This window comes from Cyprinodon tularosa, unplaced genomic scaffold, assembly GCF_016077235.1.
Source record: "Cyprinodon tularosa strain WSP-4 unplaced genomic scaffold, ASM1607723v1 ctg1243, whole genome shotgun sequence".
Taxonomy (NCBI): Eukaryota; Metazoa; Chordata; class Actinopteri; order Cyprinodontiformes; family Cyprinodontidae; genus Cyprinodon; species Cyprinodon tularosa.
In genome coordinates this window covers 59,618-75,064 of record NW_024038052.1, presented here as the reverse complement: position 1 = coordinate 75,064, position 15,447 = coordinate 59,618, and the positions used below count along the sequence as shown (strand labels likewise).

Here is a 15,447-nt window from a genome sequence, read left to right as displayed (position 1 = left end):
TTTGTAACATATCCCCAGGCATATTGTTTGTATGTTTTATTGTTGACTTTAGGTAAAAAAAAAAAAATAATAATAATAAAAAAACAGGGATTATAAAGAAAGGATTTTAAGGTTTTTTTGATTTTCAGAAAATACTTGATTAACCTTAACACGTTATAGTTTAGTATGCTTAGTGTTCTGGGTGAGGAAAAAAAACGTATTTAAAATAATAAAAACAATATCGAGGATGACCCGGAAGTAGATGTAGCTGCTTATGCTGCTGGTCGGGATCGGGTAGCATTAGCAGCATTAGCTTAGCTTGTGTGTGGAGTCATTGTAGAGAGGCTGATAATCTGGGAGTGTTTGAAGTGAGAATGTCTTCAGTCCAGCTTCAAGGAGAGTTTATCACCGAGCAGTTAACTCCTGCTGAAGAAACATTCACGGAGTTTAAAGGGAGTTTGGTCAATTCGGAGGAAAAGATGGACGATCAACATCTACTGCTGGATTTCACCAGGATCCCCCAGATCATCTCACACCGGATAGGTAGGAAACACCTGATAGAAACGATTCCCTGATGATGCACACTGTGGATTTTAGCCTCATCTGATTGGAAAACTGCTTAGAGGAGATCAACACGCTAAGCTAAAGATAACTTCTGGTCGGCGGCCATCTTACTGCGGTCAGCTCGCTCACTTCCAGCATTGGGTTTTAATGACTGCGGTCAAGTTAGTCATTTTCTCCGGTTAAACCTCTTCTTCGCTCCGAGTTCACTGCAATCACAGAAAGCCGTCTCTACCATAGAGATAATATTAGAGTAGACCCCGCATTGACTGTCTCTGCGCAGACATTACGGGCGCCATCTTGGGGAGGTCATCCTGCTGCCCTAACCTGCTGCTTTAAGCAGAACAGTAGAAGGATGCCTCAGCACTGCAGCGGAGTTTAGTTTAAATCAACAGACTGTTGACATCAGGGCTGGAGGGAGAACTTCATGAAGGCATCAGAGCTTTGGAAGACATTACTAAATAAACAGCAGATATACACTACATAGAATAGAAACTCCCTTTGTTGGCCCACTGTGGGGAAATAGTGGAGTTACAGCAGCAACAGATTACAGCAACACTGCTCACACTATGTGGACCTTAGAAAGTTAAAATTTGTTAAGCAATTAAAATGAACCACAGCTGATCGAAGGGCTGTAAAGAAAATAAATAATTGGACATAAATCAGATAAAACAAACGTAAACAAACAGGTCAGAATAAATGTCCTCATTTCAGGCCTCAGATCTATCAAACACGTGTTTGATGGATGTGAATAATGGGAAATATTGTGGGAAACTGAAGTGTTGTGATCAAAAACCTCATTGTGAGCAGACAGCATCTAAAAGCATCTGAGTCTGCAGAGTCCTGAAAGTTGGGATCCAGGAGGATCTGGAAGAATATGGACTGTAAAACACTCCAACAGCTGGGATGATATTTAAATCCATAAATTAGGATTACAGTTAGGGATGCACGATATAATCGGCCCCCTATCGGTATCGGCCTTAAAACTGAATATCGGACATCGGCCACCCCACCGATATTTAACCCGATATTTGATCAGCTTCTAAGTTTCTAAAGTCTAAAAAAAAAAAAAAAAAAAAAAAAAACTACTTCTTCCTCTTCCTCAAAAACTTCTTTTTTTACAGACTTAAAAACTTCTAAAGACGAGGGAAAAAACATTGATACATTAAAATATCCCAATATCTTCATATGCTGATATATTGCCATTTAAAAACACCATATCAATCTCTTTTACTAATGAAATATTGCTATATGTCATCGTTATGCTACGAATTCCCCCGAAAATTCACGAAATTTTGCCATATTTTTATATGTTGATATATTGACACGGTATCGATCTATTTTACTAACAAAATCTCACAAGAATTTGCAAAATATCACGAGAGTTTGTAACAGAACGATGAAATTTCATGAGATTTTGAAAGTAAAATCGTTCGATACCGCGTTTTTAAAAATCTATTTGATATCAGCATATGAAAATATATTTGAGTATATTATTTTTCAAAGTGTCAGAAATGGATAACAAAACTGCTATTTTCAATGACTACTTATTTTTGTCCAGCTTTAACATCAGTATCGATATCGGTTATCGGCTACATGAGTTTAAAATATCGGCATATCGGATATCGGCCAAAATCCCAATATCGTGCATCACTATTTACAGTACTTTAGATTGGGATTTCTAATGATCCTTCATTGCTTCATGTGGCTGTTATGACACTGCCATGGTCTGTAACCATGTTCATAAAGTTACCTGTGATGTCAACAAACCCTCTGTCTGCCAATGGAGCCGCCGCGTTTGATTTGCTTCCAGAGAAACTTTCAAGGTTTAGATTTACATGTAATTTGAAAGTATTTTGACTCACTAAAAGCCGAGCTTTTAGTTAGGAATATTTCATAAGGTTTAGGCTATAAAAAGCTAGCCTGACGTAGTCCTACTCAATTCTAGTCAGAATATGAGTCTGATGCTGCTCCATAGAGCTGTGATTATGGGGCGTGTTTCGAACGAACCAGGAAAAAAAATGCCTCTGCACTCAATCGGATAGACCTACAACCAATAAGAGCAACGGAGTGCGTGACGTATGATAAGCGAGGCATAGTTGTTGTCAACAAAAATCAAAGCGTGCAGTTGCACGCCTAGAATAAGAAGATGAGCCTTGATCGCGTTTCTCTGTTCCTCTTTTAAAATTAATTTGCTGTCGATATCTTCTAGAACAGACCTAATAGCAGAATCTACTCACCTCAGCTCTCCAGCGGCAGCCATTGTTGTTGTCACCCAAGCGCGCTTTGGTCACGTGGTTTATTACGTTACTGTTGATCATCTGTCCATCATCCTATAAAGCCCGCCCTGACAATTTGATTGGCCCGCCAGATATTGTGCTAGCATACTCGTGCTACTGTTGAGCAATGCCAGAACGAACTTCCCGACCTCAAACATTGTGGGCGTGACTAAGTTCGGAATGGGACCCAGGCTAATAAAAAGCTAGAAGGCAGCAGAAAATGACAGAAATGGCCACTGCATCAATCTGAGGTTAGCAGCAATTAGCCTCAGTGTCCTGTGGGCGGGGCTATGCTGCTTTGAAACCTCCAGATGTGCTGTGCTGATGAAGGTTCTCAGTCATCCAGGTCATAGTCATTCCGTAAAAATTCAAAAAAATATCCACTGGACTTGGTTTCCAAGATTTGAAGAGGTTTCACCACCTCTCCAGGAAGCTTTCTCAATTCAAAGCTTTTGGAGAGGTGGCGAAACGTCTTCAAATCTTGGAAACCAAGTCCAGTGGATATTTTTTTGAAATCCACTGGTAAACACCAGACCTGTTTGAGGACCTGAAGCCTCCACATACAAGCAGTTAACAAGTCTTACATCTCTGGAAGTTCATCTGACTAATGAATAGCTGTTGGATCTTAAGATCTTCAGACTCAACACAGAAAACTGTTGTTTCCATGAAGGTAGATGAACATCTGTGAAGCTACTTCAGCTATACAGGTTGTTCAGAAACATTTTATTTCGCTCTAAAAAACAATTTTTGATTCTGAAGGAGGAAAACAAAAATCAACATAAAATAATTTTAAAACTGAATTTACAACTAGATTGTCTGTCCGGATAGACTCTACAGCTTTGATGATAAAAGTGGCTGACAGTAGAGCAGTGACTGGTCTTTTATCACCTGTGATTTTAACATCACAGCTGCAGTGCATTCTGCAAGATTTAGGTCCACTCTGTTTATATCAGCATGAGGATGATTAAAGTGAGGTGTCCTTTCTTCAACCTGTAATAGAAAGTCTTTCTGCTGTTTGTCTTTCAGACCGCCTTCAGGATTATGTTGGGAAAGAGGAGGATTTCTCTGACCAGCAGCTCTATGAACAGGAGAGGAATTCCAGTTTGGACCAAGAGGAACCAGAAGCTCTGCAGATAAAAGAAGAACAGAAAGAACCAGAACATCCCTGGACAAAAGAGGAAACCATGGAGCTCCCCATAGGTGAGCAGGAAGAGCAGCTTGTTCTGCAGCAACAGGCTAAAGATAAAGGAAAGAAACTGTCCCCATGTTTGACACGGAAAGAACACTTTCTAAAAAAGAAAAATGTTATGGTTCACGTGAAATCTCACACAGGTCAGAAGATTTATGAATGTCGGTCCTGTGGAAAGAGCTTCACTTATAAACATCATCTTGAAACACACATGAGAATTCATACAGGAGAGAAGCCTTTTTCCTGCTCGATTTGTGGCAAAAGTTTTACTCTAAAACATCATTTGACTGGACACATGAGAATTCACTCAGGTGAGAAACCTTATTCCTGTACCTTTTGTAACAAAACTTTTAATGGGAAGACTAATTTGACTCGACACATGGGAATTCATACAGGTGAGAATGTGTTTTCCTGTAACATTTGTAACAAAATATTTACTAAAGAACATCATTTGACTCGACACATGGGAATTCACACAGGAGAGAAACCGTTTTCCTGTACCCTTTGTAACAAAAAATTTAGTCGAGAACATAATTTGATTCGACACATGACAATTCACACATGTGAGAAACCTTATTCCTGTGACATTTGTAACAATAATTTTACTCGAAAGGATCATTTGACTTCTCACATGAGAATTCACACAGGTGAGAAACCTTTTTCCTGTACCATTTGTAACAAGACTTTTACTGCCAAGAGTAGTTTGACTTCTCACATGAGAGTTCACTCAGCTGAGAGGCCTTTTGTATGTTTGTGCTGCAGAAAAAGCTTCACTCAGAAGTCTAATCTTGACAGACACATGAGAAGTCACACAGGTGAGAAATCTTTTTCCTGTACCATATGTAACAAGAATTTTAAAGAAAAGAGTAATTTGACTTATCACGTGAGAATTCACAAAGGTGAGAAGCCTTTTGTATGTTTGTCCTGTGGAAAAAGCTTCACTGAGAAATCTAGTGTTGATACACACATGAGAATTCACATAGGTGAGAAACCCTTTGTATGTCTTCTCTGTGGAAAAAGCTTCACTCAGAAGTCTAATCTTGATAAACACATGAGAATTCACACAGGTGAGAAACCTTTTTCCTGTACCATGTGTAACAAGACTTTTACTGACAAGAGTAATTTGACTAAACACATGAGAGTTCACTCAGCTGAGAGGCCTTTTGTATGTTTGGCCTGTGGAAAAAGCTTCACTGAGAAATCTAGTGTTGATACACACATGAGAATTCACATAGGTGAGAAACCCTTTGTATGTCTTTTCTGTGGAAAAAGCTTCACTCAGAAGTCTAATCTTGATAGACACATGAGAATTCACTCAGTAGAGAAACCTTTTTCCTGTACCATTTGTAACAAGAAGTTTACTGATGAGAGTCATTTAACATCTCACACGAGAATTCACCAAGGTGAGAAGCCGTTCTCCTGAATGATTTGTGACAGCGAATCATTCAGCGAAGTCGTAACAGCAGTTAGACGCCACAGGAAGGAGCAGTTGAGGCGTTTTCCATTTTTGGTGATAAAATGTCAATCTAGAAACTGCTTCACCTGGTTGCATGAGAAAATCAAGGGTTAATGGTCTTTTTGGAGTAAAGTTTTTAAGAAAGACATTATTTGGAAACACATTACATAGAAACTAGAACAGATTAGATGTTATATTCTAAACCTGAAGTCTCAGATGAAGATTTGGGACGTATATAAGTGTGTCATTCTCAGCTTACTATTAGCTGATTAATGTTTTTTAATGATTCTTTGAAAGTATAATTTTCCTTTGAAATACTTCTAATAGTTTTGATCTTGATTCTTTGGATGTTATATTTTACCTGCTATGATTGAAATGAACTTTAACCTCGTTTATACCACTGATTCTATGTAATAAGTGTCTAATAAAGGTGCTGGAGATCTCAAAGCTCACAGTGACACTGAAAAACCTGACAAAGCTCTGAGAGGTGAGAGTTATTCTGCAAAGTTGACTGAGTACTTTGTTAGAATATTTGTTGAAGCTGTATTTTCTAATATAGAAGAGGACATATTTAGAAAATGATTTTATTTATGTATTTTAATAGAGAGCTCTAATTGTGTAATTGGTTGTTACAGATTTAACTACAAAGGTTATTTTTGTATCATTTAGGTATAATAAAGCTGTTGATGAACCTTTGAGAAGCCTGTCTGAATCCGTCTGGAGGCTGGGCAAAGTGTCCTCTTTATGGAAATCTAAATATGCTCACCCTAATATATATACCTATTCTAAAAGAATTAGTTCTGTAGTTCCCATTTTTAAGCCAACTGATGTTTGCAGGAGCTGTTTTGAACTAGACTACAGAGGGACGGCAGCAGTTTATGGATCATGTTACTTCATGTTTTTGAACTTTATTAGGGAGATTCACTGAACCTCCTGATGGGTTTTTAGGCACAAGACAATTTGGAGATAAAGGTTCTTTATCTAAATACAAATATTATACTTCTGGATATTTTGTTTGGCTGTTTTTTATGTGATTTCCAGCAAATCTTAGTGTCTATCATTACTCCCAATAACTTAATTTCCTTAACTGTTTCTACTGTCACATTATCTCTCAGGATATGTATATTTGTTTTACTTTCGCAGTTTCCTAACAACATAAACTAAAATCCATCTAAATCCATACTGACTTTCACAAATCAACTTATATTTATTAATCTATGTATCTAATCCACAAATAATTTCTCCAGAATTTTGGAAAACTGGAAGTAGAGAAACAGGCCTATAATTTGTGAAATGCTTTCTGTCCTCACATTTATAAAGTGGAATAACTTGAGACTTTTCATATTTTCTGTAAATTTACGCGACTGAAATGACCTTATTAAGTACGGTCATATCGGTGCCATCGCAGTCAGTCGACCTCTTATTACATTTATTGACCATTCCCTTCCTCTCACAGCAGTGAGAAACAGTGAACAAGGATTTCTGTTGATTAATGTTTCATTCAAAGATCCAGTTGTTATAGGATCCAGGATTATTTTCTGCCAGTTTGGGTCCAACACTAACAAAATATTTATTGAAATTATAATTATAATCGTATTGTTTACAAAAACTGGAAATTTCCTTTTTCCAGATTTTCTTGATAAAATTATTGAATAAATTCCAAATCCCTTTGATATTATTCTTATTTCTACCCAATAATTTACTGCAATAATCCTGTTTAGCTCTTAGTAGAATAGCAGTTAATTTATTCTTATATTCATTCTCTACATCCAAAGACTTGTGAGATCTCTTTATAGTTTGTTCTTTTTATTTTTCAGGCTTTTTGCAAACCCTTGGTGATCCATTAAACTTCTATTTGTTTTTATGAGAGAATATTATTAATGGAAGTTTTTATTAATTATATGCTATATCGACATCTTGCAAAACAGACTCCAAGTTATGTTTCAACATAATCATCTTTGAAAGACTTCAGTGATTCCTCTGTCTTTACTGTTTTAAACTGGATTACTTTCATCATTATTTTATAGAGAAATTGTCGCTGACAATGAAGACTTGAAGATGATCACTAATTTGCTGAACTATTGATTCACTTAACTTATTGTTATCTAAGATATTAGTAAATATATTTTCTATTAAAGTGGCACCGTTAAGTGTGATCCAGCTGGGTCTAGTGATTTTGGGGAAAAGGCTCAAACTGTAGATGGTATTAATGAACTCTTCAGGACGTTTATGGTTAATTGAGTTAAGTAGATCTACATTAAAATATCCAAACCATACTTTAAGGCTGTTGACACAACTGTCTACAATTTTTGCAACAGATATTTTTTGGGAAAGACTTCCGAGTCGAGCAGAGTTTTTGTAAAGGCTTTGCTGTATTCACCTTTTTGATGCATGCCTGTTGCAGTTACCATTTGAGTAATAAAACCTGTTGTTGAATTTCCCATGAGTGTGCAGGTATTTATGTACCCTTCTAAGATCTAGTTTGGATTTCCTGTGATGCATCTTCACATAAACTCTTTATTATGGATAAAAGGGACAGTTTTCAGAAAGCAAATTGCCATGTTTGTTTTCTTTACTCCGATGCATCTAAATGAATCCCAGTGCAACCTGTTGCTTTCAGAGTTAACCTAATGTGTCGATACGCTCCACCTGTTGTGTGAAGCCTTGAGGTTTGTTAGAGAACATTCTAGAAATAACCCGACAGGAAAACCCAGGAACAGAGCAGACATTGATGGATGTTGGTGGTAACATCAGGTAAGTGCAGTTGTCTTGCCCAACGATACGGAGACGTACGGAGCTGCAGCTTGAACAGATAAATCCCAGCTCCTGAGCCAGCTTATGCTAACGTCGGGATGGAGGAAATTTCTGCTGCAAACCCTTGAAGAATTCAGTGTTTCATAGCTTTACTCTGGAGGAGCTGCAGAGATCTACAGCTCAGGTGGAATAATCTGTCAACAGGTTAGCAATCGGTCATCCAGAAATTGGGCTCTATTAAAGCAATTTGACATTAAAACCTTATATTATTGGGAATTGTGTTCAATTATAATTGGGAACATTTTGATTGAAATCTTTACCCTCATTTCAGTCTTTAAAAGATGTGGACATTCATTTATACAATCGTTGCCTCATGACTGCAGAGAGATGCTATGGATGGTGAGCTATGCTGCAGGGTCAGATTGTGTTACTGAACGCTTTTAGCCTAAATATGTAAAAACAAACTGAATTTATAATGCAATTCATCTAAACCTTAGAAAAGAAGCCCTTTTTTCACCTTCTAATTTTCCCGCTCACATGCCAAATGAGTAGATCCTTATTCTTAAAAACAACTCTAAATACGCCTAATTAAAGAGAAAAGGGTTAAATGTTTAGATGTTTTCCTGGTCCTACAATAAAGGAGGCAAATATAAACTTCAGGCACTTCTGATATTGGTTTGAGAAGAATTTTAAAAGCCATTTGGCATTTCCTACCATTTTACAAACCTACATATGGAAGCAAATTGTTACCATATTTAAAATGAAAAACTGTGATCAGAAATGCTTTTTCATTTTAAGAATGAGGCTGCATTGTTTGACTCATAAATGAAATTAGTAATTAATAATCCTGTTTGCATTTTCATCATCTTCCTCAACACCGCTCATCATTTTACTTAATTAAAACTAAAAAGAAAAATACATTTGAGGTTTATTTTCCAAATGTACCCCAGCATATACATACCAAAATTCTATTTGAAATGTAAAAGTTGAAAATGAAAAAGCATTTCCAGAAATGCTTTTTCTGCACAGCGTCCCCTACTGAACAAGACCGGTAACCCGGTCAGCAAGGACCTGAGGAAGAGCTGCTGACGTCACTCTGCTGCCCCCGCTGCTCAGAATGCTTTTTGTTTCCGAGTTATGGACAGTACTTTGCTGGCAGACCATGAAAACGAAAAAGCAATGTCCGCAGTGTTTTCTCCTTGATTATGGCATAAAATGTCTTAAAGAAGAAAATGCAAACAGGATTATTGATTACTAATTTCATTTATGAGCGAAACAATGCAGCCACATTCTTAAAATGAAAAAGCATTTCTGGAAATGCTTTTTCATTTTAAATATGGTAACAATTTGCTTCCATACCTACAGAGCAATTGGATCCTTTGCAAATAATCTCATTTAAATACGAGGAAGTATGTGGCTTTAGCGTTACAAAATGTGGAAATAGAACATGTAAAATTACACACATCAGAAAACGATAATTTGAATTAGAAACTGTTCAATATAATTTTTCCTTTGGTCAAACATTTACTAAAAGACATGATTCAGCACAAAAAAGAAGCACAGGGAGTCAGGAGACACTTTTATTAAAATGAAATGCAATTAGTTAGAGAAGTCTGCAGATAAAAATGACATTTTAATGACCACCTTTTCTTCCCTAGAAAAAAGGATTTAAATAATCAGCTATAGAGTGAAACCATCCTGAGAAATGGAGCAAAAACTCAACAAAATGCCTTAAAATGTCAGTTTAAACCACAGTCACCATGACAACTGATGGTTTTCTTAAAGCTGGACTAGAATCATCATCTTTGTGCCTTCAACTCTAAAACCCAGAGGTAGGTACTGACTAAACTCTGCTCCTGGAACTACAGCATCAAATATAAAATATAATCTAAGGAGGCTTTCCTTTATAACAGAGAAGAACTTTAATAAAATAAACAATGCTGCGAGAAATCAGTGGAACGCCTTTGGGTTTTAAAAAGGCAAAAATAAAAATGAACTGGTATAACATTCATATAGAGCAGCACTAAATGCTAAAAACAAAATGACAGCATCAAGCTAAACTGACAAGATAAATAACTTCTCCAAGTCAGTGTAAAATACTTTAGCAAATCTTTTCGTCTGATAGTCCCTCTATGTTCAATGAGTTCATTCTGCTCCTCCAGAACAGATCTGATCACCCATTCAATGTGCAACAAGTTAACACTAATTATTAGTGTTTATGTTCAAATTAAAATCCTGTTTGTAGAATATAAAGAGGATAAAAGTTACAAAAAGTGCAAATAAATCCACATCATGGATTCTCTGAGATGATGAATATTTGGTCCAGCAGGTTAGGTCAGAGAGGATCAGCATAAAGGAGTCGCTTCTAAGAGTCCACAGAGATCCTGGATCAGCAGCTCAGCTTCTCCTGGTCAAAGGAACCTTTTCTTCCAGGTTGGTTTCAGCATCTGCTGCTCAAACTGAAGAAAACAAAACAAAGCAGATCAACAATCTGCTCTTCAACAAATGTTCTAAATATTCACCTTCCAGCTGAGAAGCAGAAGGCTGCAGACCTGCGTCTCACCAGAGGGGTTTCAGTTGGAGCTTTGGCTTCTGGGACGACAACCTTCCAGTCTTCTTTGTCGCTTCCTTCCTGTCCGCTGGTTTTTCAAATCCGATGAAGCGAACTTAGGCTGAAGAGCTGTATGTATGTGAGTGTGAGAGACAAACCTTTTCACTGACTGCAGCTTCACCTTGTCTTTGTCCTTTAGGACGTCCAGCATTCTGGGGATTTCTGCAGGCCTTGAAACCTCCACCATCTGCTCATCTTTCTTCTTCCTCTCCTCTCTTTTATCTGCTCTATGGAGGAAAATGTTCCCTGCAGTGCTGGCCCAGATGGGGGAGGTGGAGGAGCCCCACTAGCAGCAGCTGGAGTAAAACATGAAGCAAAGCATAAAAAGATGTAGCTCAGGTGGGGATCTGCTGCCATCTAGTGGAAACATTCCAGGAGAACGTTAATAAATCATCAGTTTTATTTCACCTCAACTTTCTCTCATTTTGTCACGTTTCAAATATGAAGCTTGGATATAAATTTATTTGACTTTATTACAACAGAGCAAAGCAGTGAAGGGGAAGTGACTATCATGTTCGTCACAGATTCTTCCACCTGAGCTGAGAATCTCTGCAGCTCCTCCAGAACCTCCTCTTTTATTCTAAGCTCAAATTGCAACAGGTGGACTATTTCCTGAAACGGTGATTTGTAAAGGCAATAGATTGTCTTCAGTTTCATTTAGGGGTATCAGTGTACAGAGGTCTGAACATTAATGCTCGCTGCACTTTTTCAACCTCATTTAGTAAAAAAACAAACAAGATATTTCTCTTTTATGAAGCACTACTATGGGACGGTTTATGACCTGTAGTCCCAATCAAACACTGAACTTTCAGAAAATGAGACAAGAAATGTGAGAAAAATATAAAGGGTGTGAATATTTTCTACTGCACTGAATAAATCATGTTTCACAGAAGCACATCAGCTCTTAGACCTTCTGTTCGATGCTTCTACCTTCTGCCAAAGTAGCCTTCATCATCCTCATCATCCTCATCGATCAATGAGATATCAGGCAGAGAGGCGACCAGGTTGGTCTGCCTCCTGACACCAAGAACTCCTGCCTCCTCAGCATATGAGTGAAGCTGAAGGGATGGAGGGAAAAGATGGGAAACATTTCAGGGAAAAAGAAAAGTTTCTTAGTAATACGCATGCATACAACCATGATGAGGTTAAAGGAGAATGAAAGGAAGGTTTCAGAAATCTATTGAAATAAAGACTAAAAATAATAAAAGAGCTCTGTGACAGAAAGAAACAAGAACTCCTTTATTTCTAAAGCACTTCACCATATTTATCACCAAGTGCTTTAAGGTTGGAAGCTCATTTCTATCAGAAGCTGCAACTGAATATCAACAAAGAAGAATTAGCAGCAATGTTGAAAGCAACCATCAGACTGAGAGGCAGCAATATAAAGAGAGGCTTAACATTAAAGGAATGAGCAGTGGACTCAGTGCAACACTTGCTAAAGGATTATATATTGCAAAGAACGGTGCAGAGCCGACATGGACTGGAAACACCACCTCACTGGTCCAAAGGGTCCAGAAGTGCTTGGACCTTCTGTGGAGGATGAGGAGAGCCCCTCCTTTATTATTTTCAGTTATGATAAATGATGCATTTAAAGAAGCAGAGAATGAAATGGGCTGTTCTCTTTATGCTCTTTAGAAAACCTTTAAGTTTAAACTGGATTAAAAACAGAATAATCTAAATAATGTGATAGTGTCTGAGAGTATAGCAGCTTTATTAAGGATTGAATCAAATCATTGAAAAAGTAAAGATATTATTGATGGTATTTATCATCCTCTGAACAAACTACATGTAAAGAAAATAACAGTAGAATTTGTTTGGGTTCAGCTCATGTTGGAGAGGAGGGAAACAAAGAGGTTGATCTTTGAGCTAAACAGGAACTAAAATCTAAAAATGTTGATCTAGAAAATCCTTTAAGGTTGAATGTAAAAGAATAATAATAACAATGTTAGAAATATGTCAGGAAAACTGGGACATAAGTGATAAAGAGGAAACTGATATAAAATTCAGAAAAATGTGGAGATAAAAGGAAAGCAGGAAGAAAGAGGAGAATAGAATCAATAATTTCATGATGCAGAATCGGTCAAACAGGTTTGAATAGTTCACTTCAAATAACTGGTAAACATGCTGCAGGTTTATGTGAAAGTAGCAACCTGCCTGAAACTGGTCAGCATGTGTTTATGGATTTTATTGGTTATAAAACTGAAGGGAGACAGTTTAGAGAAACTATGGATCAAAGGAAAATTTACTATTTAAAAGAATTCCAATATAAATTAAACAAAATATCAAATATTATTTGATTTGAAAAACAGTTAATAAATAATAAGAGAGAAAATATATAGTTTTTATGCTTTAAATCTTCTGTCTAAATTGTTACAGAAATAATAGTTTGTTTGGTTCCTGCTTTAAACCTCCTGTTGACACTCCAGTCCAGCAGGTGGCGGTAATGCGCCTTTATAGTTGGTCTGCCAGCTGCTATAAAGAGAAGAACAACAGGCCTCGATGCGACCAGACTGGACAGAACAGCAGCTAGCAGCATTAGCTTAGCTTGTGTGTGGAGTCATTGTAGAGAGGCTGATAATCTGGGAGTGTTTGCAGTGAGAATGTCTTCAGTCCAGCTTCAAGGAGAGTTTATCACCGAGCAGTTAACTCCTGCTGAAGAAACATTCACGGAGTTTAAAGGGAGTTTGGTCAATTCGGATAGGGCTTGGTCGTCGTGACGTCATCACTTTGCGTGGTCGCCATGTTGACGGCGCACTTTACGGGCTTCCTTAGACTATTGCCTGTGACTAACGCGTACTGTTCTCCCTCTCAGTCGTGTTTTATTTCGTTTAATTTCACCGTAACTTGATTTCAACCATGGTAAACCGTTGCAGTATTGTGGGCTGTAACAGCGCATCACATGATCGCCGAGGGAAAAACCTACAAAATGGGATAACTTTCCACCGCTGTCCTGCCTGGAGGCGCAAACACGGAGACCAAGTTTCACAGATAACAAAGAGTCGTCGGCTAGCTTGGATCGCGGCTGTAAGACGACAGAACAGAACTTTCCACAGAATCCCGATGTCAATGCGAGTGTGTTCCCTGCATTTTCATTCTGGTAAGTTAAAGATGCACGGTTTTATTTTATAGCCTACAGTGTTTCCTTCCTTCATGCGTGGCACCACATACATGCATGAACGCGCGCCCAGAGACTGTTGATATAGCATTTTATCCTCTTTGGTAGAACACACTGCCAGTTCCTACAAGGACAGGGACATCCCTCTCCATGTTCAAAAAAAACCCTGAGGTTGACAGCTGTCATAGCACCACTTACAAATTTTGCTGATCCTAGCGCTTACCAGCCGTCTTGTAATGTAATGTAATCATATAATACAATATAATAATGTGTATATTGAGGATCATTGATAACATTATGGTTCTATTTGTTTTTAACACTGCTGCTGTGGATAATAATTTTAAATTGTGTCACCAGGAAAACCAGCAAATGAAATGTACACCTCGCATCCGGATTGGGCACCATCACTACACTTGGGCCACACTGAGATAAAGGCCACACAGACTGCACGCTATGAGAGACAGGAAAAGAGAAAACGGCAAAGGACTGACAGTACACCTGCGAGGATGAGACAGCTATTGATGACCTTGTTCCGCCCGGTAAGCCTTACAGAGCCAGCAGATTCAACACCGTATGTTGCTTCTGTGGCTTTTTCAGCTGCATGATGCACATTTAGCTAAAAGATGTCCTTATTTTATCCATAGTGGAGACACCAGCACCAGCTGAGGATGGAGCTGAGCAGACACCGCTGACAGAATGTGACTTCTGTCAGCGCCGGCGTGCTGAAATCAACCGGCTGCTGGAGGAGAACAGGACCCTGAAACGTGAGCTTGGCCAGAGAAAAATGGATGAAGATTTCCTGAAGGAAGACACCGTCAAAGTGAAATACTACACTGGACTTCCACACCTTAAAGTCAACCACTTTATTCTGGTGTTTATGAATTACTGTATTAAAGAAAAGATTGATGCTCAATATGGAATTGACAATTTCTTTGTATCAACAATACACTCTAAGCAAACATTTAACAAGTGGGTTGTTTTTTAGCCATAGGTGTGTTTTGCATCCATACCCAAAAGCAAGAGGTCTCAAACGATCAGATCCTTTTCAGTGTTTATTTGCAAGTAGTGAAACTTGAGAACACAGTGTAGCGCAGAACAGAGCAGTGCAGTTTGAATGCTTGTAGGTAAATGGTTACAAATAAAAAATGGACGCAATGAAAATGCAGTGCAATTACTTACAATAACATAGTATGTGTTTATACAAAACGTTCAATCCTATTAAGTCGGTCTTAATGAAACATCAATGGAGAAATGGAAAGTGGAGTATTGCAAATTATTATTATACAAATTGTAGTTATAGTAAACATTAACAGTTAAACACTGTTAGTGCAAATTCTTATATAAGTATTTATATTAATATGCATTACTTAAATTGTATAAATAAAGGCTGCGATGCAACATGTCATGATATACAATAATATAATCTATAATTGTATAATAATATAACAACGTGCAATAATATGCAAATATAACAATACAATGTAATAATAACAAATACTATGC

General features: G+C 37.7%; 1 protein-coding gene across 3 annotated transcripts; it reads left to right on the top strand.

Moving 5' to 3' along the window:
• The first annotated feature begins 466 nt into the window (after positions 1–466).
• Positions 467–7,470, top strand: LOC119777541 (gastrula zinc finger protein XlCGF8.2DB-like). 3 transcript variants are annotated; one of them, XM_038276441.1, is made up of 3 exons: positions 467–522; positions 3,846–4,814; positions 5,403–7,469. In XM_038276441.1, the coding sequence occupies exons 2-3, from the start codon at positions 4,004–4,006 to the stop codon at positions 5,429–5,431; spliced, it is 840 nt and encodes a 279-aa protein (XP_038132369.1). In that variant the 5' UTR covers positions 467–522; positions 3,846–4,003; the 3' UTR covers positions 5,432–7,469. The 3 variants fall into 3 exon arrangements, with proteins under 3 accessions (XP_038132369.1, XP_038132370.1, XP_038132368.1); XM_038276442.1 differs by lacking the exon at positions 5,403–7,469 and having other exon boundaries at positions 3,846–4,319; positions 4,771–4,957; XM_038276440.1 differs by having other exon boundaries at positions 3,846–7,470.
• Positions 7,471–15,447: the final 7,977 nt, after the last annotated feature.